This window comes from Rhineura floridana, chromosome 1, assembly GCF_030035675.1.
Source record: "Rhineura floridana isolate rRhiFlo1 chromosome 1, rRhiFlo1.hap2, whole genome shotgun sequence".
NCBI classification, from domain to species: domain Eukaryota; kingdom Metazoa; phylum Chordata; class Lepidosauria; order Squamata; family Rhineuridae; genus Rhineura; species Rhineura floridana.
The window spans coordinates 22459799-22486120 of NC_084480.1; the positions used below are offsets into that span (position 1 = coordinate 22459799).

Genomic DNA, 26322 nt, shown 5'->3' on the forward strand with positions numbered 1-26322 from the left:
AGGCAAAATCAAGCTCTTGAGTCTGGTATTCCTGGGGATCTCTCAAAAAAGGGGTGAGACAGTTCAACAGATTAAACTTCATTCATGTATATTAACATACTTTGCAGGTAGAGGGGGAGTGAGAAGGAATGTCACTGCCATTCCCTTCCCCTGGACTGGCCAATGCTCTCTACCACTGCGGGGGAAATTGGCTGGTGCTATGGCCACTTCCCCCAAATGCCCCGCCTAGAAATGTTGCTGCTCCACCTAACAAGGAAGGCTGGCTACAGGGCTGCCCTGGGACCATTTGGCAATGGCCAGGGTTCCGTAAATAAGGAATCATGTTAGTCCTCCATTGCTCATTTGTTTTAGAGGCAGAAATACAAGCTGAAGGTAAGGAAACAGCATGATCCCCCTGTGGAATCATGTTATTTCACAGTTCAGGCTGCTCCAGTTTCTGAGTACTTGATGCAGCCTGTTGAATTTTTCTCATCCATCCACCTCCGCTTCCACTTGCAAATTGGCACCATAATTCTCACTGATTTGCATAATAGGATACTCTGGGCAATTTGTATTTACAGACAACAGGGGCCATTGTGAATAGGCTCCATTTATATCATTGTTTCAGTTTCCTTCCAACAATGTAAACATTTCTTACTCTCTCCCAGTACATTTTTTTACTCTTCCCTCCCTGCCAGCTTGTCTGAAAGAAAATACTCATCTGATCCCTTTAAAATGGCCTTCCTATCTCTTTCCTGCCCCAGAAGAATTTTTGTCTTCCTCCATCTTGCACCGTTTTCTTTTCTTTCATTCATTCCTTTTTATAGCTTGTATGAAAGTTGCTGAACCTAAACAGCCCCTCTCTGCAGTGTACAGAAAATGCCTAACCTTAGATGAAATCTTTTGTTTGTTGTTATGTGCCTTCAAGTCGATTACGACTTACGGTGACCCTATGAATCAGCGACCTCCAAGAGCATCTGTCATGAACCACTCTGTTCAGATCTTGTAAGTTCAGGTCTGTGGCTTCCTTGATGGAATCAATCCATCTCTTGTTTGGCCTTCCTCTTTTTCTACTCCCTTCTGTTTTTCCCAGCATTATTATCTTTTCTAATGAATCATGACTTCTCATGATGTGTCCAAAGTATGATAACTTCAGTTTCATCATTTTAGCTTCTAGTGATAGTTCTGGTTTAATTTGTTCTAACACCCAATTATTTGTCTTTTTCACAGTCCATGGTATGCGCAAAGCTCTCCTCCTGAAATCTTTTAGGGGTACCCAAAGCAATCTTAAAATCAGGGAAAGGATCAAATTAGTTTTCCTGTGAAACTGGAGCCCTGGATCTTGAGCATAACATACTAAGGAGTTTAAATTCATAAAAACGCAAAATAAAAAACCCCACATAATTTGCTTTCTTAGAATTCCAACGGATCATTTGTTGTAATATTTTGTTACCTTTGCCCATTGCTTCCCTCTTAATGCTTACCTTTTATCAGGGAAGCTTTTGCTTCACCCTATGCTGGCGAACCAGAAAGAAGGCAGCTAGGCTGACAATGACATCTTACAGGCAATGCTATACTTTTTTTAAAAAGCTATCTAAAGTGTATGTGTATTCTGTAAAGTAAAAAAAGGTAAAGGTGTCCCCGCACTTGTAGTGCGAGTTGTTTCCGACTCTTAGGGTGACGTCTTGCGACGTTTACTAGGCAGACCGTATATATGGGGTGGGGTTGCCAGTTCCTTCCCCGGCCTTTCTTTACCCCCCAGCGTATGCCGGGTACTCATTTTACCGACCAGGGATGGATGAAAGGCTGAGTGGACCTCGACCCCTTTTACCGGAGATTCAACTTCCTCCTTCCGTTGGAATCGAACTCTGGCCGTGAGCAGAACTTTGGCAGCGTTACTGCTGCTTACCACTCTGCGCCACGGAGGATCTTTTCTGTAAAGTAGCTGGGGTTAAATACGGTTCAGAGCGCCCCGGGTACTCAAGCACTTCTTTCCATCTTGCACTTGAATTCAATTCCATTTTCAGAACTAACCATGGTGCAGAGTTATGTCTGCATGGATATTAATGCTGTTCATGGTTACCTCGAAACTGGTTAGCTCTGAAAATGGAAGGTAGCCATGATTAGGTGATCAAAAACATAGTGTTTGCATCAGGCATCAGAGTATATGCCGACTATCTGTGTTTTAGCATACTTATCATTACATAGTTTTTTTACCCACTTTTCATGATGAGGTCCCTGGGTGGGTTGCAACAACTTAAAAATACAATATTAAAATCAGTTAAACCCAAAGATCAGTCCATGGGTTAGGATTTGAGCAAAATAATAATATGCATTTTGGGACTGCTTATCCCCACACCCCATCCTTTAGACAGAATTCCAATTTGTTTGTAAATAGGTTATGTGGAAGATAATTCTGTATGGCAGATACACAAGAGTGAGTGTCTGTAATGTGTTTATCACTCCCCTTCCAAAGAAACAAGCTAATGCTAACATTTTATCAACCAGAAGAAGAAAATATGAAAGCCCCATTGAAACTTGTTTTGCTTTTATGAGCTGTAGTAGAAAATAGATTTTGTGTGCTGCAACCTTCTCTATTAAGTTTGCACCATCCCAAGACTGATACACAATGCAAGAAACAGGTCATTGAGAAATGTGTTTCTTCACTCACCCTTTGGCCTGTGTTGCTATGCCAACGTCTGTTAGTTTCATTCCTACACCTACAAAACAAAACAGCAAGCCATCATTACACTGGGGGGGTATTTCAGGGAGTATAGAAAAAGGTTTATATATTAATGCAGTTTTTATTGGCTCACTGCTGATTGCAGATGCTACCCATCACATGCTCCGTATATGCTGTCACAATTATTTAATTCCTCTAAGGCAAGTTATTCATTCATCAGTGTTATTAAGGGCTTGTCTACCCTGGAGCATTCCTTGCTCTTAGTATGGTGCAAAAACAAAGAGGAAGAAAGCAGTACTTGGGGATGTGAGGTACCAGGAACCATATGTCTGAAGATTTCTTCATGCCCCGTGGACGGCCATGGGTCATGTAAGGGTGCCACATGATTGGTGATGACTGGATACCTTGAATGGTTACATGCATCAGTTTTTATCGTTCTAAAAGTTATCCCATGCATGGGATAGGCAAGATATCAGAAGGCTAGTGCTTAGATCTTGATTATTCTGTATCACCTCTCCTTGTGCCTACAGCTCCAAGGAACTGCTGAGTGCAGCGCCCACTCAGTTCGTGTGCTTTGTCCTTTGGGATCAAACCAATGTCTTTATGAGATCTAGGCAGGAGCTCTGCTCAACCAGCTACCTCTTCTGCCACAGCTTTTTTTGCATCTTAAGCCACTGAAGCCTCAACAGACACTTACTGTGTTCAGTTTTCCTCTATGCAGTTACAGCTGGTGGCTCTATGTCACTGGGTCAGAGTAATCCACTCTGGGTTTTAGTCTGAATTTTCAAGGACACCTTGGACAGGTCCCTGAAAGTTCAGACTAAAACCTGGAGCGGATTACATTGCCTCCCTGACATGGAACTACCAACCACCACTGCTTCTATGTGATTGGCCATACTACAACCTTGTCTCTGTACATCTTGCTTCCAGACTTTGCTCCGCCTTGCACACCTGTTACCAAACTTTCCTCTCCCATCTAGGGATGGAAGAGAAATTTGATTCAGTTCACATTTAAAACTTGTTGTTGTTATGTGCCTTCAAGTCAATTACGACTTATGGCAACCCTATGAATCAGCGACCTCCAATAGCATCTGTCATGAACCACCCTGTTCAGATCTTGTAAGTTCAGGTCTGTAGCTTCCTTTATGGAATCAATCCATCTCTTGTTTGGCCTTCCTCTTTTTCTACTCCCTTCTGTTTTTCCCAGCATTATTGTCTTTTCTAGTGAATCATGTCTTCTCATGCTGTGTCCAAAGTATGATAACCTCAGTTTCATCATTTTAGCTTCTAATGATAGCTCTGGTTTAATTTATTGTAACACCCAATTATTTGTCTTTTTCATGGTCCATGGTATCCTCAAAGCTCTCCTCCAACACCACATCATTTATAGCTAATCCTATTAAATTCACACTTTCTGAATAAATTTGGGAACTGAAACACAGCCTTCCTTTGAAATTCACACTTACCCGAATTTTGCAACACAGTTCTCCAACAAAACAGTGTTTACAAAAAAGTGATTAGGGAAAATGTACATTAAAATGAATATTTGAAAATAACATACACAAATGCATTATATTAGGATAAATTTCTTTCAAAAATCTGTACAAAAACTACATACAAAATTGTGTTTATCAGGAGAAATTTGCTGTTATATGCTCAAGAATTTTCATGACAACTTTTTAAAAACAAAACCTGCAAATTGTTGCAGAAATGTGGAGAACTGAATTTAAGGTTGGAAAAATGAGAAACTGAGAAATCCTTCCATCCCTAGCTCGGTGTGGTCCAAAACTGAATTGAATTTATTGTGTCCCAAAGTTTGGCCTTAACACCACCATTGCTTAGTGACCTTATGAGAAGCAGGAGCTGAAACAAACATTGCACTTTTTAAAAAAGGCATAATGGGATAATGCAGAAATGTCTTGCATTTGTTACATCAATCGAATATAGCACCCTTGTGGGAGCTGAATTCTTGCCACAGCAGGTAACTAATTCATTTCTTTCCTTTGACAGCAGGTTTAATACATTCTGAATGAATAGAGCTACAGGCTTGAGTGGGCTGGAGAAAAGGAAATATCCAGAAATCTTGCTGCAGGATTTCCATTTTAGACAGGGGTTTTCTGCACCTGCAGGCATCAAGGATGTAGTGATCTGATTGCTGGTTAGTCAGATTTTCAGCTTGCAAGACACCACCCAATTTGGGCCAAGGGACAGAGCCACAGAGAAACCAGCTGAGGAACCCTCTTTGCACCAAAAGGCTACAGCTGGTCACAGCATCTTTGACACCTGCAGGAGCTTCCAGGTTAAGCTTGGTTGCTGGTCTAAGTGCCAACATGCCCTCTTTTCTGCTACCTTGCATTGAGGGGGCTCTTCCCAATGCAGAATAGTAGAAATCAAATGGAACATGCTTTGCTTCTGTACTGTCCACAGTAACCATATGTGTAACCAGCACAGACATGTATCAGGCTGAGAGTAAAAGAATGCAGTGCTCCATCCCTTCGCTGTCATCCTGCTTGGATTTCTGGGGTTTGAGCAATATGCTGAAAGTAGAAAAGAATTTGTTTGCAAGGGTGGGATGCTTGTGTGTCCCTAGTGTTCTGTATTGTTTGCAATGTTACCTCATTAATCCTTACAACAGTCTTGCAAAGTAGGTCAGTGTATTCATTACATCACACAGCAGCAGCCTGTGTGGTGGGTAAGGATGGGGGAGAAATTCGATTCAATTTGTATTTAAAGCTGAATCTATCAAACTCTCATTTTCCAAAACAATATCAGAACCGAAACACAGCCATCCTTGGACATTTGCACTTAGCTGAATTTTGCAATACATTTCTCAAACCAATGTTGACAAAAATGCATATGTTAGGGGAAAGTGTGCACAAAAATGAATACATGATTGAAAATAACATATAGAAATCCATTATTTTAGGAGAAATTGCTTGCAAAAATGTGTATATCAGTCAAAACTGTCTACAAAAATGTGTTTATTAGGAGAAATCGGCACTATAATGCTGAAGAGTTTTCATGAAGTTTTTTTAAAAAGAAATGGGGAGAAACGAATTTAAGATTGGAAAAATGAGAAACTGAGAGAACTGAAATTGACAGATCCTTCCATCCCTACTTGGATGAAGCTGGGGCAAGGCAGGAGTGAGGTCTGGGCTGTGTGAGTGGCAGAGCAAGTCTATCATTGCTACCAGTGTGCCTGTGCTTCCTCCTTGGTGCCATACTGCAATGGGTTCAGCACCTCGGACAGCTTCTTGAGAGTTCAGGCCACAACCCGGAGCAGATCCCACTGCCCCACTGACATGGAGCCACCAACTGCCACTGCCACCCAGGGTCGCTAGAGTCAGGAGGGCATCTCTGCCCCACCACAAAGGCCACTACTGATATTACAGGTATGGGGATGGGGAGTAGCCTGTGTAATGAATGGCATGCCTAAGGTCACCCAGTGAGCTTCCGGCTGAAGCGAGGCTTGAACCAGGGAATTCATGGCTCACACGTCAGCTGCTATTCTTCATCTGCTTTACATAAGGCATTGCCATCTAGCCATCAGATGCTCACCTTGCATGTCTGTTACAAGTAAGCTGCCACTGGTCCTTTCATATACCCAGTGCTGAAAGGTGCAGCATTTCTGGCCAGCTTCAGAGTCTCTTCTTGTGAAGTTTATTTCTTTCCCATCCCTAATGGAGTATTTCACGAATTCACCGATTAGCTCCTCTTCCACTGTTGCATAAGGGATATTGTTCTTGGGCCGATGAATGAGGAAAATAGGAATGATTCTGAAATCAAGACCAATAAATGAGCCAAATGAAACCTTAGGATCCTAGGAGGCATTTAGGCATTTACTCTGAGTAGTCCGTGGCAGCAACCATGTTTTTTCGTACAGTCTCCCTGAGAGTGATGGCAAGTTATTAAATCCCATGACTCCCTTCCCATGGGGGGGCCGCTGCGGTAAGGTTTTCAGCTTGTGTATTGGGAGCACCACAGGCTAGCTGCTCACGGCAGCCATCATTTGTTTAAAAAAAGCAAGACAGAAAAAAGAAGGGTGACGGCCCTCGAACTGCCTCAGAAATGCTTAAACCTAAGTTTAGTTAAAACAAGCTACATTTGTGTGGGTTTTCCCTAAAAAATATCTGCACAGAGATGGGACAGAATGGAAGTACCCATTCAGTGCATGAAAAACAGGAAAATGACAGTTCTTTTTTCTCTGTAATATATAGTTCCAACCTCAAAAAAGAGAGTGAATTATGGCAGAGTATTTGGAGGGGACGAGGGGTATACTGTTTTAGAAATTGCTTGAACAGAATTCTTTAATAAATTTCCACAGTGATTGTGTGTTGGGTAGCTGTTTGAAAAAATCTTCATAGATATAAATACAGCTGCTGTGACTTGTAAATAAGACTCTTAAGGCTATTCCTTCATCACCTCCAGAGCTCAGACCCAGCACAGTGTACTCAGATGTGCTGTTTACACCTTCCCTTTACATTTTGCAGGGGTGAATTCTGCTTTTAGCTTTGCCCTTTCACCTTGTCTGAGTCAATATTTTTACTGCAGAACTACAAATAAATTAGCAACCCTGCTGAACAAAGAGTTGATGCACAGAAGTGCTATCCTAATCATAGCATCATAGCTGTGGAATGGATGCCACAGCAACAATGGCAGGTAACTATAAAAATTGTTTGGGGTTAACCAACATGGTGGGTTATGTGTATAAAGTAGGACTCCTCCACTCAAATACTTTAAATGATTCAGATTCAGCTGGAGCAAGTATCTTATATCATGTTGAAAGAGATGACAAGTTAGGCATCTCAGGGACATGTAAGACTTATTCTCGACATCATGCATGAGTAAGGAGGAATTTTCCGTGATTGTTTGAGGAGAAGCTGGCTATATATGGCTATCCTACACTAGAACACAAATCCTTTGAAAAAGATCTGAGGTCCTGCTGGTGCAGCCATCCATTACAACATTTGTACAGTGTTTCCTTACCAATGTGAAGTGTTCAAAATGAGCTGCTGCCCCACAACAAATAATAGTTATTATAGTTAGCACTAACTCAGCAATTTTGAGTCCTCAAAGCGCTTCAAATATATGTTTGTTTTTTTCACCATCTGTGTGTATGGTGAGAAAAGGGGAAAAGGATAGCCCCTGCCCTAATGAACTTACACAATCTAAAATTCAAGACACGGGAAACAACAGAGGAAAGAGAGGCTGATTCGTGCCCATAGAAAACACAGGAAGCTGCCTTTTACCAAGTTAGACCATTGGTCCATCTAGCTCAGTACTGTGTACACTGACTGGTGGTGGCTCTCCAGGTTTCAGGTAGGAAATCCCTCCCAGCCCTACCTGGAGATGCTGGGGATCGAACCAAGGGGTCTTCTGTATGCAAGGCAGATAGATGCTCTACCACTGAACCAAGGCGTCGTCTTCACCGTTTCCCTTCTTGGTCAATAGCATGGATGGGGCTAATTGTGGATGTCACCCACCACATTGTCCTTATAGCTGCAGCATAGAATTTTTTTTTTTTAAAAAAACTACTCACTCAGGCACCTCTCCAAAGCCTTCTAGAGGTTTTGTTTCAACGGCATATATCTTGGCATACTCTCTCGCTGTGTTCTGAACATAACATTCCTACATAAAAGATAGCCCAGTGGCATGGCGAGAAAGGAAACAATCAGCACGGTTACCATGTGCCCCCCTTTGAAAGCCCCGTCATCCCCTTGGGCCTTGATTACAGAGGGGTGCCGCAAGCATTTACCTGCAGTGCCAATTTGTAGTTCTTTTTCACAAGTTCATCTTTGTTCTTGGTCCTATAGGCAATGGCACTGTGCACTTTCAGAACGCAGGGGTGGCCAGGGCTGAACACAGGCACTAAGCCTTGCATGACTTTGCTTCGGAAAGCCTTTCGGTGCACCCCTTCTCCAAAATGTAACTCTTCTGTTGTAATCCTCCCATGCAGGCTGTTACTGAAATAACTATCGCAGATGAAATCTTCTCTGAACATCAGCTGCAAGAATTCAATTTCTTCCAAGCCTATACAAATATATACATATATAAATATATACATATAAAATCTCAAAAAAGAAACTTAGTTTTGCTGAGTAAAAAAAGTTTATGTATATGTGTCTTCAACTGCAAAGGGAAAGCAGCTGCGGGGTTTTTTTTTTAAAAAAGAAGCAATAAAACCAATTTGATAAATAAAACCAAAGAAGCAATAAAAAGAGGAGGAAAAAGAAAAGGCAGATGTTCTGGGCTTCTGGGATTTTTCATGTCTTTCTTCCTACTGCATCTTCTGATACTTTTTGAAAAGCATTTCTGGAGGTGATGGTTTCTGATGCGCCACAAGGTACTGCCAAAAGTTAATACTAATTCTAAGGCTGATTCACATGACTAGCTGATTCTTGCCTGCCACTTTTAGTCTTAATCCTGATGCAGCACCTTGCTCAAGGCCAGTGGGTGGAAACTGGATTTCTGCAAGAAGAAGAGGCCAACTGAGCACACCAGCCCAAATCCACATTGGGGTAGTGTGTAGCAGTGTATGAAACTGGCAGATTGTGTTCATGGTGAATCAGTCATAGGATCCACCCGAATCTATTTCAGAATTTTTATGGAGTAACCTGATTAACCAGCCAGATGTCTGTGGACTAGGCCTCTAGGCTCTGCTGAGCAATGTTGACATCATCAGTCCCTATATGGCAAGGCCCAGAGACTATAGTCCTTGCTGTGTGTTCCTGCAGCAAATGGGCTCTCTTCCATGTCTCCAACTTCATACTTGAGCAGAAGAGTAATACACACTATGATGTAGGCTGAAACAGAGCGTAAAACATTTGTGATGATGCATAGAAGCATCCAAGGCTTCAGGCTGTTTTGTGACCTGAAAATGGAAATGGACTGCCTTCAAGTTAATCCCAATTTATGGCTACCCTATGAATAGGGTGTTCATGGTAAGCGGTATTCAGAGGGAGTTTACCATTGCCTTCCTCTGAGGTTAGTCCTCCCCAGCTGGCTAGGGCTTGCTCAGCTTGCCACAGCTGCACAAGCCAGCCCCTTCCTTGTCCGCAACTGCCAGCCGGGGGGCAACAGGGCTCCTTGGGACTATGCAGCTTGCCCATGGCTGCACAGGTGGCAGGGCATGTAACCCCTGAACCACTCACTGTGGGGGTGATCTTTAGCTGGCCCTTGACGTCCAGGAGACACGAGCGGGGATTTGAACTCACAGACTCTGGACTCTCAACCAGGCTCTCCTCCCCACTGTGCTATACCAGCCATTTTGTGACCTTCATTGATGTAAATATAGCATTAAGCAGTGGGAAAGGTTGATGCCTCCAAAATCTGCCAATTTGGTGATGTACCTGCTGTGCATTAAGGGTTTAGAATAGGGATAGGAACCCATTGGTCTATAAGAGGTGTGAAGAACCTTTGGCCCTCCAGATGTTGCTGGTCTACTACTCCCATCAGCACCAGGAAGCAGGCTAGGGATGATAAGAGTTGGAGTCCAATAACATTTGGAGGGCCATAGGTTAACATAAGAACATAAGAAGAGCCTGCTGGATCAGGCCAGTGGCCCATCAAGTCCAGCATCCTGTTCTCACAGTGGCCAACCAGGTGCCTGGGGGAAGTCCGCAAGCAGGACCCGAGTGCAAGAACACTCTCCCCTCCTGAGGCTTCCGGCAACTGGTTTTCAGAAGCATGCTACCTCTGACTAGGGTGGCAGAGCACAGCCATCATGGCTAGTAGCCATTGATAGCCCTGTCCTTCATGAATTTGTCTAATCTTCTTTTAAAGCCATCCAAGCTGGTGGCCATTACTGCATCTTGTGGGAGCAAATTCCATAGTTTAACTATGCGCTGAGTAAAGAAGTACTTCCTTTTGTCTGTCCTGAATCTTCCAACATTCAGCTTCTTTCAACGTCCATGACTTCTAGTATTATGAGAGAGGGAGAAGAACTTTTCTCTATCCACTTCCTCAATGCCATGCATAATTTTATACCCTTCTATCATGTCTCCTCTGACCCGCCTTTTCTCTAAACTAAAAAGCCCCAAATGCTGCAACCTTTCCTCGTAAGGGAGTCGCTCCATCCCCTTGATCATTCTGGTTGCCCTCTTCTGAACCTTTTCCAACTCTATAATATCCTTTTTGAGATGAGGCGACCAGAACTGTGCACAGTATTCCAAATGCGGCCGCACCATAGATTTATACAACGGCATTATGATATCGGCTGTTTTATTTTCAATACCTTTCCTAATTATCGCTAGCATGGAATTTGCCTTTTTCACAGCTGCCGCACACTGGGTCGACATTTTCATTGTGCTGTCCACTACAACCCCGAGGTCTCTCTCCTGGTCGGTCACCGCCAGTTCAGTCCCCATGAGCGTATATGTGAAATTCAGATTTTTTGCTCCAATATGCATAATTTTACACTTGTTTATATTGAATTGCATTTGCCATTTTTCTGCCCATTCACTCAGTTTGGAGAGGTCTTTTTGGAGCTCTTCGCAATCCCTTTTTGTTTTAACAACCCTGAACAATTTAGTGTCGTCAGCAAACTTGGCCACTTCACTGCTCACTCCTAATTCTAGGTCATTAATGAACAAGTTGAAAAGTACAGGTCCCAATACCGATCCCTGAGGGACTCCACTTTCTACAGCCCTCCATTGGGAGAACTGTCCGTTGATTCCTACTCTCTGCTTTCTGCTTCTTAACCAATTTCTTATCCACAAGAGGACCTCTCCTCTTATTCCATGACTGCTAAGCTTCCTCAGAGGTCTTTGGTGAGGTACCTTGTCAAATGCTTTTTGAAAGTCTAAGTACACTATGTCCACTGGATCACCTCTATCTATATGCTTGTTGACACTCTCAAAGAATTCTAATAGGTTACTGAGACAGGACTTTCCCTTGCAGAAGCCATGCTGGCTCTGCTTCAGCAAGGCTTGTTCTTCTATGTGCTTAGTTAATCTAGCTTTAATCATACTTTCTACCAGTTTTCCAGGGACAGAAGTTACGCTAACTGGCCTGTAATTTCCGGGATCCCCTCTGGATCCCTTTTTGAATATTGGCGTTACATTTGCCACTTTCCAGTCCTCAGGCACGGAGGAGGACCCGAGGGACAAGTTACATATTTTAGTTAGCAGATCAGCAATTTCACATTTGAGTTCTTGGAGAACTCTCAGGTGGATGCCATCCGGGCCTGGTGATTTGTCAGTTTTTATATTATCCATTAAGCTTAGAACTTCCTCTCTCGTTACCACTATTTGTCTTAGTTCCTCAGAATCCCTTCCTGCAAATGTTAGTTCAGGTTCAGGGATCTGCCCTATATCTTCCACTGTGAAGACAGATGCAAAGAATTCCCTATCCCTGGTCTAGGAGCATTAAAAGACCTAACTTAGATATATTTGAGACTGTACCGAAACCATAGGCAATTTGAGTTTCTGATCTGAGATGGATCTGTGGGGGCAGACAGCTAAATTCCAGTATCCAAACCCCTTGGTTATGAAATTTGATGCTATATCAAGAACCTGTTGTTTTAATGTCAGCAGGCTCTTGGTCAGAGATGGAGTTACAAAATCCATCAAACATATTACAACAATTTTGGGTGGGGTTTTACATGGGCAGGAGGGCAGATTGGCTGATAAAAATGAAGAGCTCAATTACTCTTGGATACACAATTGTTTGTTATGATTATTTGAAGATGCCAAACACGTTTCATAAACAGAAGAGGAATAATGAGAGCTCCAATATTCAAGTAGGGAGTTTTAAGTAAGTCTTACAGATACTATGCAAAATAGAATTCAAGGAGAGTTTTTATTTGAAATGCTGGTTTTTTTGATCCATGAATTTTTTTATAGGTTGGCCTCAGTCTACCATGGAGGCCCCTACGTTTTAGCACCTCTTCTTTCCCTCTCTGTTTATTTTATGCTGCTAGATTACAATAGAACAGCCATCCAGCAAATTTTACAATTATTACAAACCATCTGTTAAAAGACACATCGAGCCCTTATCTCTTATTCCAGTAATTTAAAGCAGTAACAATAGCAGAAATATTTCCTCTCTTTCCTTTCCCTGTTTCTAACTATACATTTTGCCCCAAATAATGAATTCCATGGTCTCCTGATCCAGTTTTCACAGTGGGAGGCCTGTGGCCCTCCAGATGTTGTGGGACTACAGCTCCCGACAGTTCTGACTTTGGATCATGCTGGCTGGAGCTGATGGGAGCTATAGTCCAACAACATCAGGTAAACCACAGTTCCCACTTGCACTAGATGATGTTAGATTTCCACTCACATGCAGAGATAAACACAGTGGCCAACACCTCTTGATCTTGCTTCTAAACCACATCCTTCATGAGCTCTAAAAGTACAACTGAAAGATTCAGTGAAAGGTCACACACCTGCCATATCTTTTTCAATGCCCGTTACTTCTTCCTCTAAATCTGTAACATTGTTATATCCCCACTGTAAGTGAAAATCATCTGCCTGAGGGTCATCACATTTCCTAAAATTGCCTTGCTGTGACTGACAAAATGCATTTCTTCCGTTCTACCTGTGGCCTTTGCCATTCCTAAGACTAAATTTTATTTATTTATTATTATTATTATTATTATTATTATTATTTACATTTGTATACTGCACCATAGCTGAAGCTCTCTGGGAGGTTTACAACAGTTAAAAACATTAAAAACAAATATACAAATATTATATCCCACTTTTCCTCCAAGGAGCTCAAAATGGCATGCATGGTTCTTCCCCTCCTAATTTAATCCCCACAACAACCCTGTAGGGTAGTTTAGGCTGAGAAGTAGCTACTGGCCCAAGGTCACCCAGTGTGCTTCATGGCTGAATGGAGATTTGAACCCCGGCCTCCCATGTCCTAGTCCAACACTCTAATCACTACACCACGCTAGCTTCCTCTTTACAATACCATCCATACATCAAATCCAAACAGCAAAGGCATATAAAGAGGCATTCACAGAAAATAAATGAAAAGCCATGCAATTATTTCTAAAGGGAATGAAAATGATTAATCCTGCTTTTTGAGAAGTGAAACAAATAACTGAATGAGTTAAAGTTGACTAGCACAGTATGTCCTGCAAGGATAAAACCTGTTGGCAAAAGTGTTATCTATGTTTAGCATGGGCATAGCAAAACACATGCTGGCGTGATTAGAGAAATAGCAACATACGGGGAAAGTATTTCATATCTTAATGCCTTGCCTTTCTCCTGGGGTAGTGTTACATTGCACAAGACTTTGCAAAGGCCACATGCTCAAACACTAGGAACACTCCTATCAAAACAGCTCATTGTTATGGTTCCTTTCTTTCAGCAGAGTCCCTATGGGGCCACTTCAGCTGCTTCAGTGTAAATGGAACTTTTTGACCCCGCAAGCTAAAGCAGCAATTTGTGCCAAGTGAGTGAGGCAAAGCCATTTTATTGTATTACAATGTAATACAAAGCCACTGTGGGAAATCCTAGGTACATTGTTTCTCTTCACAGAAGATGTCAAGAACAGAATGTGGGCTAGGCTCAAGGAGTGGCTGATATAGTCAAAGTTTTGCGGCTCCCTCAGGTTATTCAGTGGTGATAGGAAGATACTTCACACATGCTCAGATAGACTTTCTGCGTCATGACTACTTCACATGTTCCAGGGAGGATATAACAATAAGTTCTGGAGCCAAGTCATGACAAGTCCTTGGGCAAATTGGTAGTAGGTATGCAAAATATACACAAATGCAAGTGTGACTTGGCACAATTTTCCAAAGGTATGTGCGCATACATATGGAAGAATTCCATATTACCTTACCTTCAACTTCCTGAAAACTGGAAAGATGTTCCAATACTGAAAAAGATTAAAAGCAGTGCAGTCAGGATTTAGACTGCAAAATGGTATGTGCAGTTGTGCTTTGTATTTAAGAGACAATATTGTTGCGTGCCTCCCCCAATCTCCGAGCGGTGAGATTTCGGGGGTCCCTGTGCTCATCCATGGTTTGGTTTCGTTTGGGAAGAAGGTCAGCGGAGACTGCGGTGTCTTTATGAAATATGGTTTATTTATTTACACACATTCCAACCTGAGCTCAAGGAGGGAGGGGTTCAATGCATCAGCAGTCCAATATCCAGCTTTTCCATCTGGGTTGCAGGAGGCACCCCAAATGCCATGATGCAGAGAGCCAGTCTCTCTCCTGCCTTCCAGTTCCCAGCAATTCTCTAGACACAGCAAAAACTACAAGCCTTCAGGAGGGGGGGATGCTCTCCTGAAGAGTTTCAATGACAAAAGGGTCTCCCTGGCCCATTCACTGTTGCTAGGCAACTGATAGGCCCATTATCTTACCTGGCCACTCTATTTGGTTAACAAAGGGAATTCATCTGGCCAGCAGAGCCGGCCCCAAGGCATGGGATTCCAAATCAGAGGCTGGGAAGGGGACCCACAGGAATCATCCATCCCAACTCCCATGCTCATAACATGCTCATAACAATATGTTAGAATTTACCTTCAGAGGTCAAGTTAAACTCTGCAGTTGCTTTTCCATACATATTCTTCAAGCAGCAGTGATACAGTCCTTGGTCTTTTTTACCAGCTTGTACTATTGCCAGAGATACTGGAAAGCCATCTCCTGCACTAGAAGAGATGTTAACATTTGAAGGTCTGGGTTTTCAATACTTTTTCTGATTAGGTTTTGAGGCTTGTGTCCATTGACTTTTAGATAGCGTAGTCCCTCTCTCTGTTCGTCCCCATCCCATGCCTATCACTGGAATTCAGGAAATACTGCGGCTGTTGTCATCATTGCTGCTGGGACAGTAACCAAGTAAGTGGCTGGGAGGGAGGAGTTCTTATCTGGCTCAGATTTAAATCCAAGCTGGGGAACAACAAGGGGGTCATATTACTTATATTGATTATAAGGCAAGCATTATGAGTTGCTGAGGCTTGTATTCTGAACCAAGGAGTTGTCCTCTTGGTGACATCTCTAGACATATAAACCAATGCAAATGAATGCTCCAATTCTATGGACATGTTTGAAGTGACTAGACTACTCCACCCACTCTGCCAGCATAAAGCATTTTTCATAAGAGCTGCAATCCATAGACTTTTATTTCAGAGATATTTACAGGATGCAGTAGTTATTGAATTTGATAATTCTGTGGTCATTGTTCTCATGTGCCCTGGCAATGCTTACAACTTGCCCTGGAATACAGGAGCCATTAAAAGTTCATTGAAGCCCTCCTTTCCCATTGTTTCTATTGACTAGCTGCTCTAAGATACAATAATATATTTTATCAACATATTTTGGGGACAATCGATTCCCCCAGTCCTCATCCTCCCCTTCTTATGGGTGTAGGAGCTCCCTACCAATAACTTCACATTCCTATGGGGAGGGGGTGAGCTCTTCGTCCTGATATGAATTTCTACTATGTAGACAATCTGAGGGTGGTTAAAGTCATCCATTATTACCATATTTTCTTCACTAGGTGCATCCTTTTTTCCCTCCAACCCAGGATACCACCAGAGCTTTGATCATCAGAATATATACTCTCTCCTGCTGTCCTCCAAAAGGTATTGCAAAGCACAAGGGCATGTTGTGTAGGTCTCCTTACCTTCTGTGCACCTGGGCAAGAATATATACTCTATCCTGCTGTCCTCCAAAAGGTATTGCAAAGCACAAGGGCATGTTGTGTAGGTCTCCTTACCTTCTGTGCACCTGGGCAAGGAGCCTAGAATCTTTAGTCCATGTAATGGTGGAGTCTTCATGAATTTCACCAAACTGGCAGCATAATTTGATATTTCCAGAGAAATCAGGGAACAGTTCAGCTTGGATTTTCTTCACCAGTTTGGGGGCTTGAAATAAAACACAATTCAGTAAGAGGGTTAATCACACAGTAGAACCTCAGGACCAATTTAGGTATTACATGTTTATTGCCCAGTGAGTCATTCTTGTTGGTTGATTATAAACATTAGATTTTTTAAAAAAGATAAATTATGCATATTCCTTGTCACTATCTTGAAGCATGTAGGGGGAGTGTTTAGAGCTGTGGGTTTTTTCTGATTTAAAAATCAATAAATCAATCAACCTTTTCACTTCATTCTGGTGGTCTGCAGTGTGTCTGTGGATGTGTGGTTGAAGACGGGTAACAGCACATCCATGTTATTAAATATTCATATTGATTTTAATTGCATCTTAATTGCAATAAATTAATTGCAATATTTCTTATATTGTATTTTGATATATTACAAGCTGAATTCTATGCAATTCACATTGTAATACAATAAAATGCAATATGCAAGAGCAATAGAAATATAATTAAAAACTATAGAGCATCTAGCACACTGCACTGCAATTGCTACAACGGGCAAAAAAGTCATTAAGTGGCCCACCAAGGCCTTCAGCAATTGTCAAGTGGTCTGTGAGCAAACAGAAAAAGAAAAAGCAGGGGAAGCACTGTCCTAGAGTGAAGAGACTGCTGTTCATCATATTCATATAGTTTATTTATATTTATTTTAGATTTATTATTTCTTTTATTTTTATTTTTATATTCATTTACATGTTCTAGATCAGTGGTAGGTAGAGATGGAAAGATCTGTCAATTTCAGTTCTCTCTGTTTCCCCTTTTTCCAATCTTAAGTGTAGTTCTCCACATTTCTGCAGCAATTTGCATTTTATTTAAAAAAAAATAATTTTCATGAACATTTTCCAGCATTGTAGTGTGAATTTCTCCTAATAAACAATTTTTTGTAGGCAGTTTTGACAAATGCACACATTTTTGCAAACAATTTCTTGCCACATTTCTCACACCAAAAGTGTGTGCATTTTTGTATGTTATTTTCACTCATATATTCATTTTTATGCCCACTTTCCCCTAATATATTTATTTATTTATTTATTATTTGATTTATATCCCACCCTTCCTCCCAGCAGGAGCCCAGGGCAGCAAACAAAAACACTAAAAACACTTTAAAACATCATAAAAAGAGACCTTAAAATACATTAACACAAAACAACTTTAAAAACTTTTTAAAAAAAGCTTAAAAAAATCTTTTTAAAAAGGGTTAATAAATATTGTTTAAAAAAACATATTAAAAAGCAATTCCAACACAGACGCAGACTGGGATAGGTCTCAACTTAAAAGGCTTGTTGCAATAATAATAATAATAATATGCATTTTTGTAAACATGTTTGGTTGGCAAACTGCATTGTAAAATTCAAATAAGTGCAAATTTTAAAGGATGGCTGTGTTTAGGTTCTCATATTGTTTCAGAAAGTGTGGATTTGATAGGATTGGCTTGAAATGCAAACTGAATAGAATTTCTTGCTCATCCTCAGAAGTGTGGAACCTCTGGTGCTCCAGATGTTTATTTATTTTTAAATAAAGGGCAGTCTAGGGATTCTGCTGGTGTACCGCCCACCCCGCTGCACGGCAAACTCCCTGACCAAGGTGCTCGAGATTGTCTCGGGCGTGTGGGTCCTTTCCCCCAGCCTATTGGTTTTGGGGGATTTTAACCTGCACGCCGAGGCAGCTCCCATAGGAGCTCCTCGGGATTTCATGGAAACCATGACTTCCTGGGAACTGCGCCTTAGTAATACTGAGCCCACCCATGTAGCCGGTCATGCTCTTGACCTTGTGTTCGTCTCGGAGGGGGGAGGAAGTGCTCTGAAAATGGGGGCTGTTTTTTCTAACCCCGTGTCATGGTCAGATCACTATCTGGTAAATATAGGCCTCTCAATGCCGCACACCCTCCGCAGGGGACAGGAACCTGTTAAGATGGTCCGTCCCAGGCGCCTGATGGAGCCTAAGGGATTCCTGAATGCGCTGGGAGATATGGAGCTGTCTGAAGGTCGCCCGGTCGAAACCCTGGTGATGGAGTGGAACAGGGAGATCACTGGGGCAATAGACCGGGTGGCTCTGAAACGTCCTCTCCCCCTGAATAGAACTCAGATTGCACCCTGGTATACACCACAGTTGCGGGGTCTGAGACAGGAGGTGAGACAACTAGAGTGCCGGTGGCGGAAATCTCGCTCTGATGATGATCGGACACTGATGAGAGCAGCAATAGCTGCCTACCAAATGGCAACAAGGGCAACAAAGAGGGATTTCTTTGCTGCCTCTATTGCATCCGCAGAGTGTTGTCCCAGGAGGTTGTTCCAAGTGGTCCGTAGCCTGGTCGGTCCAGTTGCACAGGAACCCTTGGAACAGTCTAAGGCCTCCTGCGACATATTTGCTAAACACTTTGCTGATAAAATTGAGCATCTGAAGAGCACGATTCCGTACACCGTGGATACAGGAAGTGGGCTAGAGTCAGCCAGTTGCATTCCGGTCCGGTGGGATCGGTTTCAGCCTCTTCCCTCTGAGGAAGTGGACAAGGTGCTCTTGACTGTGAAGCCGACCACTTATCTGCATGATCCTTGCCCCACGTGGCTCATTATGAGCTGCAAAGAGAGACTGGGAGAAGGGATCAAGGTAGTGGTGAATGCCTCCTTGGGAGAAGGTGTAATGCCTTCAGCTCTCAAGGAGGCGGTCATAAAGCCCATTCTGAAAAAGCCTTCCTTGGATCCCCAAGAATTGAACAACTTTCACCCAGTCTCTAATTTACCATTCTTGGGCAAGGTGATTGAGAGAGTTGTGGCCAAACAATTACAGACACACTTGGATGAAGCAGATTATCTAGATCCATTCCAATCGGGCTTCAGGACTGGACATGGAACTGAAGCAGCCTTGGTCGCTCTGGTGGATGATTTGAGGAGGACGTTGGATAGGGGAGAACATGCATTCCTCGTCCTCCTGGATCTCTCAGCGGCTTTCGATACCATCGACCACGGTATCTTGTTAGATCGCCTAGAGGGAATGGGAATAGGGGGGACAGTTTTACGGTGGTTCCGTTCCTATCTCTCAGACAGGCATCAACGGGTAGCATTGGGAGATGAGGTTTCAGACCCTTGGCCTCTCAATTGTGGTGTGCCACAGGGTTCTATCCTCTCCCCCATGCTATTTAACATCTATGTAAAGCCGCTGGGTGCCATCATCAGGAGATTTGGGCTGCAGTGTCACCAATATGTGGATGACACTCAGCTCTATCTCTCGTTTAAATCCTCACCAGAGTTGGCTGTGGATACCATTTCCAAGTGCCTGGAGTCCGTAAGTGAATGGATGGGAGGTAATAGGCTGAAACTAAACCCTGACAAGACCGAGGTGCTGCTCGCGGGAGACAAGAGAAGGTTAGGAGATATAGACCTGGTGTTTAATGGGGTAAGACTGCCCCTGAAGGACCAGGTCCGCAGCCTCGGGGTCATTCTTGACTCCCAGCTGTCCATGGAGGCTCAGATTTTGGCAGTGAGCCGGGCAGCTTGGTATCAATTACATCTAATACAGAGGCTGCGACCCTACCTTCCTGTCCATCTGCTCCCCCAGGTGGTACATGCCCTGGTCTCCTCTCGCTTAGACTACTGTAATGCGCTTCTACGTTGGGTTACCCTTGAAAACGGTCCGGAAATTACAGCTGGTACAGAACGCGGCGGCATGTTTGATTAAGAACAGCCGTCGCCGTGATCACATCACTCTGGTGTTAGAAGACCTACACTGGTTACCAGTTGTTTACCGGGCCCAATTCAAGGTGTTGGTATTAACCTTTAAAGCCCTTTACAGTTTCGGCCCAGTTTATCTGAAGGAGCGCCTCCAGCATCACCAAATATGCCGCCCGACGAGATCAGCCTCACAAGACCTTCTCTCGGTCCCACCAGTTAAAACAGCTAGGCTGGTGCGGACCAGAGAGAGGGCGTTTTCGATTGTGGCCCCCACCCTCTGGAACTCTTTGCCCTATGATCTTCGCCATGCCCCCTCCCTGCCAAGTTTCCGCCAAGCCTTGAAAACCTGGTTATTCAGATGGGCTTACAAGATTCTTGGGGCGGACTAGTTTTTATCTTGTTGCAGTTGTGGGTGGTTTTTAGATTAATTACAGTTGATGTTTTGCTTATATGTTGTATTTAATATTGTATTTATCCTATCCTTTTATGTACGCCGCCTAGAGTGGCCGTTAATTCGGCCAGATAGGTGGCTTAGAAATAAAATTTTATTGTTATTATTATTATTATTTATAAAATCTCATAAAATATCAGGGCAGTGTCCAACAATATGTATACCATGACCATTGGTCAAGGATGATGGCAGTCACAGTCCGGCAATATCTGGACAGTCACTGGTCCCCAACCCCTGTTCTAAGGGTAAACCCTGGCCCCGAACATGGGAGCCACAGCTTCACGGATGTGGTCCCAGAGCTTGGAAGTAACTAGTTACAAGCAACGAATTACTTGTAATTCATTACTTTTTTGAGTAACGAGTGGGTAATTCCTTTACATTTTGATTGTAATAGAACTAGGAGTAATTTTACTACTTTTGTGGAGTAATTGTAACATTTCCAGAATTACTTTTGGGCATTACTTGGGGGGTGGGAGCAGGAGAAGTCTTCTGCTCCTCTGATTTGTGGATGAAAATCATGTGCCTCAAACTGGGCTTCTGTGCAGCGTTGCTCTTTCCTCATGCACTGTGAATGGGGAGGAGGTGACGAGGGAGGAGGCGGAGAGTGAGACGGGGTGGAGTGGAGAAAACAATTATTTTAAAAAATGGATAGTGGTGGTGAAGAATGGAGTGGAGGGGAAAAGGATCCGGAGGTCAAGAACATGGATAAAGGAGAAGGAGGCAGCAGCAGAATGGAGATAAAGAACTGTGGAGGTGAAAGATGACAACGTGTGTGTGTGTGTGTGTGTGTGTGTGTGTGTGAGAGAGAGAGAGAGAGAGAGAGAGAGAGAGAGAGAGAGAGAGAGAATACTGTGTTTGCACTTGGCACACAAAGTGGCCTCCACCACCCTCTCTGGCTACTGTGCTGCATTTGCAGTATTTTAACGTTTTTTGCATCTCGGGGGAAAATGTTTGCTTGAGTGAGTGTCCCTTAGTTGGTGGCAGGGCAGGGTCTGGGAGGTGGTTAAGTGAGAGAGATTATGCTGGCTGGCTGAGTGGGGGGGTTGCACTTGGTTTGACATGCAAAGATCTGAGCTGTGGCCTCTGCCTTCCTCCCCACCACCCTTACCAGCAGAGACCACCATTGCTATCTTATGAATAAAAATAATTATTCTACTACCTCTGTATGTGTTTGTTTATTTTTTAATGTTGTTTTAGGCTACTTAGATGGGCAGCAGCCAAGGCCAGCACCTTGTAGGTGGTTTTTTTAAAAGAAACTGAAATGTAATTGTAGCGATTACTTGGAGGAAAAGTAAAGTAATCAGTTACTTTCAGAGCAATTGTAATTGTAACGGTAATTACTTTTTTAGGCCATGCAACTGTAACTGTAATTTATTACTTTTTAAAAGTAATCTTCCAAGCTCTGCGTGGTCCTGTGCCAAACTATCATCAGCCCTGACTCCAATTAAGCCTCACTATTCACAAACTAGTTAAGCCACAGTTTTAAAACAATCTATGTATCATTTAACTCTAAACCACATTGTGTATATTTTCTTTCATTTTTAAAAAAGGGCAAATGAGGCCATGTGACCAAATGAGATGGTAGTTACTAACCAATCAGCTGAGGATCCACTGTTTTGTGGAGATAACTAAGCCATGGAGATAACTAAGTAGCTAATCTGATGTAATGGCCCTTTTATAGAACTAAGAGATTGCATGATCACAGTAGTTATATTTTAATAAGCAATATTGAATTGGGGAGAGCCCATACTTCAATGTTTTACGTGCCTTAGATCCCAGATTCAATCCCTGGCATCTCCAAGTAGAAAGGACCTCAGAAAGCAAAATTAGGAAAGACCTTGGCCTGGAGCCTGGGAGAACTTCTGCCAAAGGACTGCTGATGTATAAGGACAATTGAAAATCAGTTTCTAAGCGTACCTTTGCTGTCTTTTTTGCAAGGCAGTTTCTGTTGTTCCCTCTTGTCTTCCTTGTGAGTTAGACTCCCCTCTGCTCTTGAGACTGTTTTAACACAGCTGGCGTTGTTCCAAACATTCTCCTTTGCTTCAAGGCGCGGTTTCTTACTTTGCACCTTTGGCACCATCTTCTTCTTTACTGCTTCTTGCTTACGCTTCACATCCTCAGTACCATTGTGATGTGAGGGTGCCATGCAGAGTTTTGAAGCCTCCTGCGACTTTGTCTTCTCTTCGTCTGCAGTTGCTCCTAAAGTGTGTGGCTGAGTTTTGACCTGCAGCAGCTGTTCCCCAGAGTGATGGCTGTTCTCAGCGGCACAAGGCAAGATGCTGACTAATGTCCCCATTGCATGCTCTGATGAATTTAGGCTTTGCCTCTCACCATCTGTGAATGCCCTGGCTTGACTTGTAGATGTAACTATACATCCTTCCACTAATCCCCCTACAGACATACCAGATTGTTCACTGGAAGGGTCCGTGGATGGATGCACATAGCCCATAATATCATGCCACGAATACATCTGTTCTGAATTAATGAGTGCCCTCATGTAAGGCTCTACCTCTTCTAGGTTACATTCAATGGGCTTTTGATTTTCTCTGGCACCGCTCTCACATGGGATTATTTTGGTCTGACTTTCTCTGTCTACATTTGGGTACTCATCCTGTTGTACTTCAGTGTTATCATGCCAAGTATGCATTTGTTCTGAATCAATGAGGGCCCTCATATAAGGTTCTACTTCAGCTTCTTCAAAATCATGTGAAATAGACAATTGCCTTTCATCCTTACACTGGACTATTTGGGTCTTATTTTTTCCATCCACCTTTTGACACTGATGCTGCCAGTGTCCATGAGTATTTGTATCCATATCTTTCTTAACTTTAATCTGCATGGACTCAGTTTGCATTATGCTTTCGACTGCATTTGTACCAGAGTTTCCTGGCACTAATGCATTTGTACTGCAACCTATGCATGCGTTTTCTTGTTGGATCCTATCCTGAGTACCAACTATTACATTGCCTACCATATTGCTAGCATTATGATTATCCTGACCTGCACTGTCACATTCATTTCTGGAAATACTTGATGGCTGAACAGTTTTTAAAGCTGATGACCTGGAAGGTGCCGATGGAATATTTATGGAATCCAATCCTAACCCTTTAGCACTTTCACAAAAATGGGTACCAGTGCTAGAATTCTTTTCTGATATTGTTTGTTGAGAATCTGATGGTGGTGGCATCTCTAAGACATGTTTGGGTTCTAGGGCGGTCTGTCCTATGCTTGTTCCAAAATCTTTACGTTCTTCACTCATACTATTTTCATCATTCTTGTTTATTTCTAACAATACTTCCGTGTAGAATCTAAAGGTGTATGATGCTGTGAACACTGGCTTCTCTTTGAGCCCCTCTGTTCTTTTATTGCCTTGGTCAGCTTTAGACTCAGTAGCTAGAACTGAATTATGTTCTTGCATGTGGTAGCTGTAATTATGTGCATCAGAAACAGCTTGAACATCTTTACTATTATTACCTCTCAAAACATGATAAATAACATAGTTACTGTCAATTTGTGTTTTCAGTTCTGACTCAGTTCCTTTCTTCTGAAATTTCTCTGCAGTTTCTTTATCGATTGCTGTAATTGAAGACTGTTCTTCAGTTGCAAACTGATCAGTATTTTTGCCAGAGAAATTACTGGATGAATCCTCTTTCAGTGAAAGTTCAGCAAGATTTGGACACTCTTTTATTCTTGAGTGACATGGTGTACCATGAGCATCTTTAGTAGGCATCTTGTCAGCCTGCTTTGGGTTGGGACTCTCTGTACAATGAACATCCTGTTCAATATAAGACAGTGGGCCAGGATAATTAGCCGGTAGATCTGATAAAATTTCTTGGCCACGTTCTAAAGGATTGTCTAGAGCTTCTGTAAGTTTGAATGGAGATTCTAGTCCGCAAGACTGGAAAGAGTTATCGGTCATAATAGCTTCTTCCTGACAAGTAGACATCTGAACACATCCATTATCTTCAGGCTTTTCCTTTTGGATATTGCTTCTTAAATTATGGACAGATGACTTTTCTGTTTCATGTCCAGAGGCAGAGCACAGACAAATGGCATCTACTCCTACAGGTAGCTTAAGGGAACAGTTGCCTCTGGTTGTATGGCTGCATGCTTCATCTGTTTTTAGCAGGCTGTAATAATCAGTGTGGACTTTCATTACCATTGCCAATTCTGTGACAAGCTGATTATCTTCTGTTAAATTTCCTGGCACATGCTGTGCGGCACTTATATCCCCAGTAATGTTCAGCCTTTCAACCTCCTTGGCAGAGTCAGTCCCAGCTGCTAAACTCTCGACCTCACTGCTTGCACAAGTGAAGTCATAGCCCCCGCCTTCTTCCTCATAAAGAGGTTTCTGTAACTGCTCATGCATTAATGATAAATCAGAGTCTCTAACCTCAGGTTCTGCAGATGCCAAGGCTCTCTGGAAATTTGCTTCAGATAGATATCCGGTGCATGGAGTGTCATGGGCTGTTTTTACCTCGTTGACTTCATGACGCTTTTCTCCACATGTCTTTGTTCTTTCCGTCTGTGTATCAGGCCCAGCCACAGTAGTCAGAGGGTCACATAAGCCTTCTTGCTTAGATGTGGCATTGGGGTGATGTCGTGCACCTGATAGTATATTGTGACTTGCCATTTTGTCCATGGTTGTGAGACAAAGGGTTTGATCCCAGCATTGCTCCTGCTCATTATTATTAGGTATGTAAAGGCCAGCAGAGTTTTCCAGCATTGCATTGCCTGTCTGATATCCATTTTTGCCAATGAGATTTTCCAAAGCTGACTTTTCAGCAGAAGTGCTTTTTACAGGAAAAGACATGCAAAAAATTCTCTCCGTTGTAAAATGTTTCAGGCCACTGCTGATATGTGCTGTGTTTTCAACGTCAGTTTTGTGGTGTTTTACCTAGTAAGAAATTGGGTGAGGGAAGAAATAAAGAAATAAGACATGTTAAGGAATTAAGAATTAGGCTAATCAGTTAGAAAGCTCAGGTGCTGGAGAAGACAAGAGTGCCGGGGGCCCAAATGATAATGCCCTAAAATACTGTGTGGGACTAAACCTGTGATGGTCTGTCACCAGCACCCAGATGATACCCAATATCCGTACAATTGCAAGTCAAAGCACTGAGGTCTGGTGTCTATGAACTCATTTAGGTTTAATAGGTTTTGCATGAGCACAGTACAATGCACAGGGCTGCAACAATAAGGCATTATCAAGCCAACATTTAGCCCTTTTAAATCCCATTGATTTCAATGGGAGAAATTCAAACACACATTTAACCTTTCCACTGAAATCAATGGGACCTAAACAGGCATAACTTTGGCTGGACCATGCTCCTTGCTTAATTTATTTTAGTCCAAGCTAATCAGGACTCAGAAGTCAACTACTGCTAGTAACCAGGGATGGATTAAGTAGTAATCTTCCCGTGCTTTGAAATGATGACCACATCTCATACAGTAACTCTTGGACAAGTCAATGAAGTCCTGATCTAGTGACGTCATCTGGGTACTGGGACTCTCCTACACAGAAGGAGAGGGGTCTAAGGGGTCTGCATCAGATGTGGGAAACCTTTGGCCCTACAGATGTTGCTGAACTACAACTCCCACCAGATCCAGCAAGCATGGCCAATGGCCAGGGATGATGGGAGTTGTAGTTCAGCAACATCTGCAGGTCAAAGATTCCCCACACCTGGTCTACATGCACAAAGTGAGGCTTGT

At 42.7% G+C, this 26322-nt stretch overlaps 1 protein-coding gene across 2 annotated transcripts in view; it reads right to left on the reverse strand.

Annotated features, from left to right (window-relative positions):
- ALPK2 (alpha kinase 2) overlaps positions 1 to 26322 on the reverse strand; it is a 77995-nt gene that overhangs the window by 12573 nt on the left and 39100 nt on the right. For both annotated transcript variants that reach the window (XM_061615418.1, XM_061615428.1), the window contains 8 exons: positions 22531 to 25510; positions 16336 to 16483; positions 15141 to 15268; positions 14456 to 14491; positions 8418 to 8692; positions 8202 to 8290; positions 6221 to 6438; positions 2651 to 2699 (listed from right to left, as the gene is read on the reverse strand). In XM_061615418.1, coding sequence (XP_061471402.1) covers positions 2651 to 2699; positions 6221 to 6438; positions 8202 to 8290; positions 8418 to 8692; positions 14456 to 14491; positions 15141 to 15268; positions 16336 to 16483; positions 22531 to 25510 — 3923 coding nt within the window. The remainder of the gene's footprint in view (positions 1 to 2650; positions 2700 to 6220; positions 6439 to 8201; positions 8291 to 8417; positions 8693 to 14455; positions 14492 to 15140; positions 15269 to 16335; positions 16484 to 22530; positions 25511 to 26322) is intronic.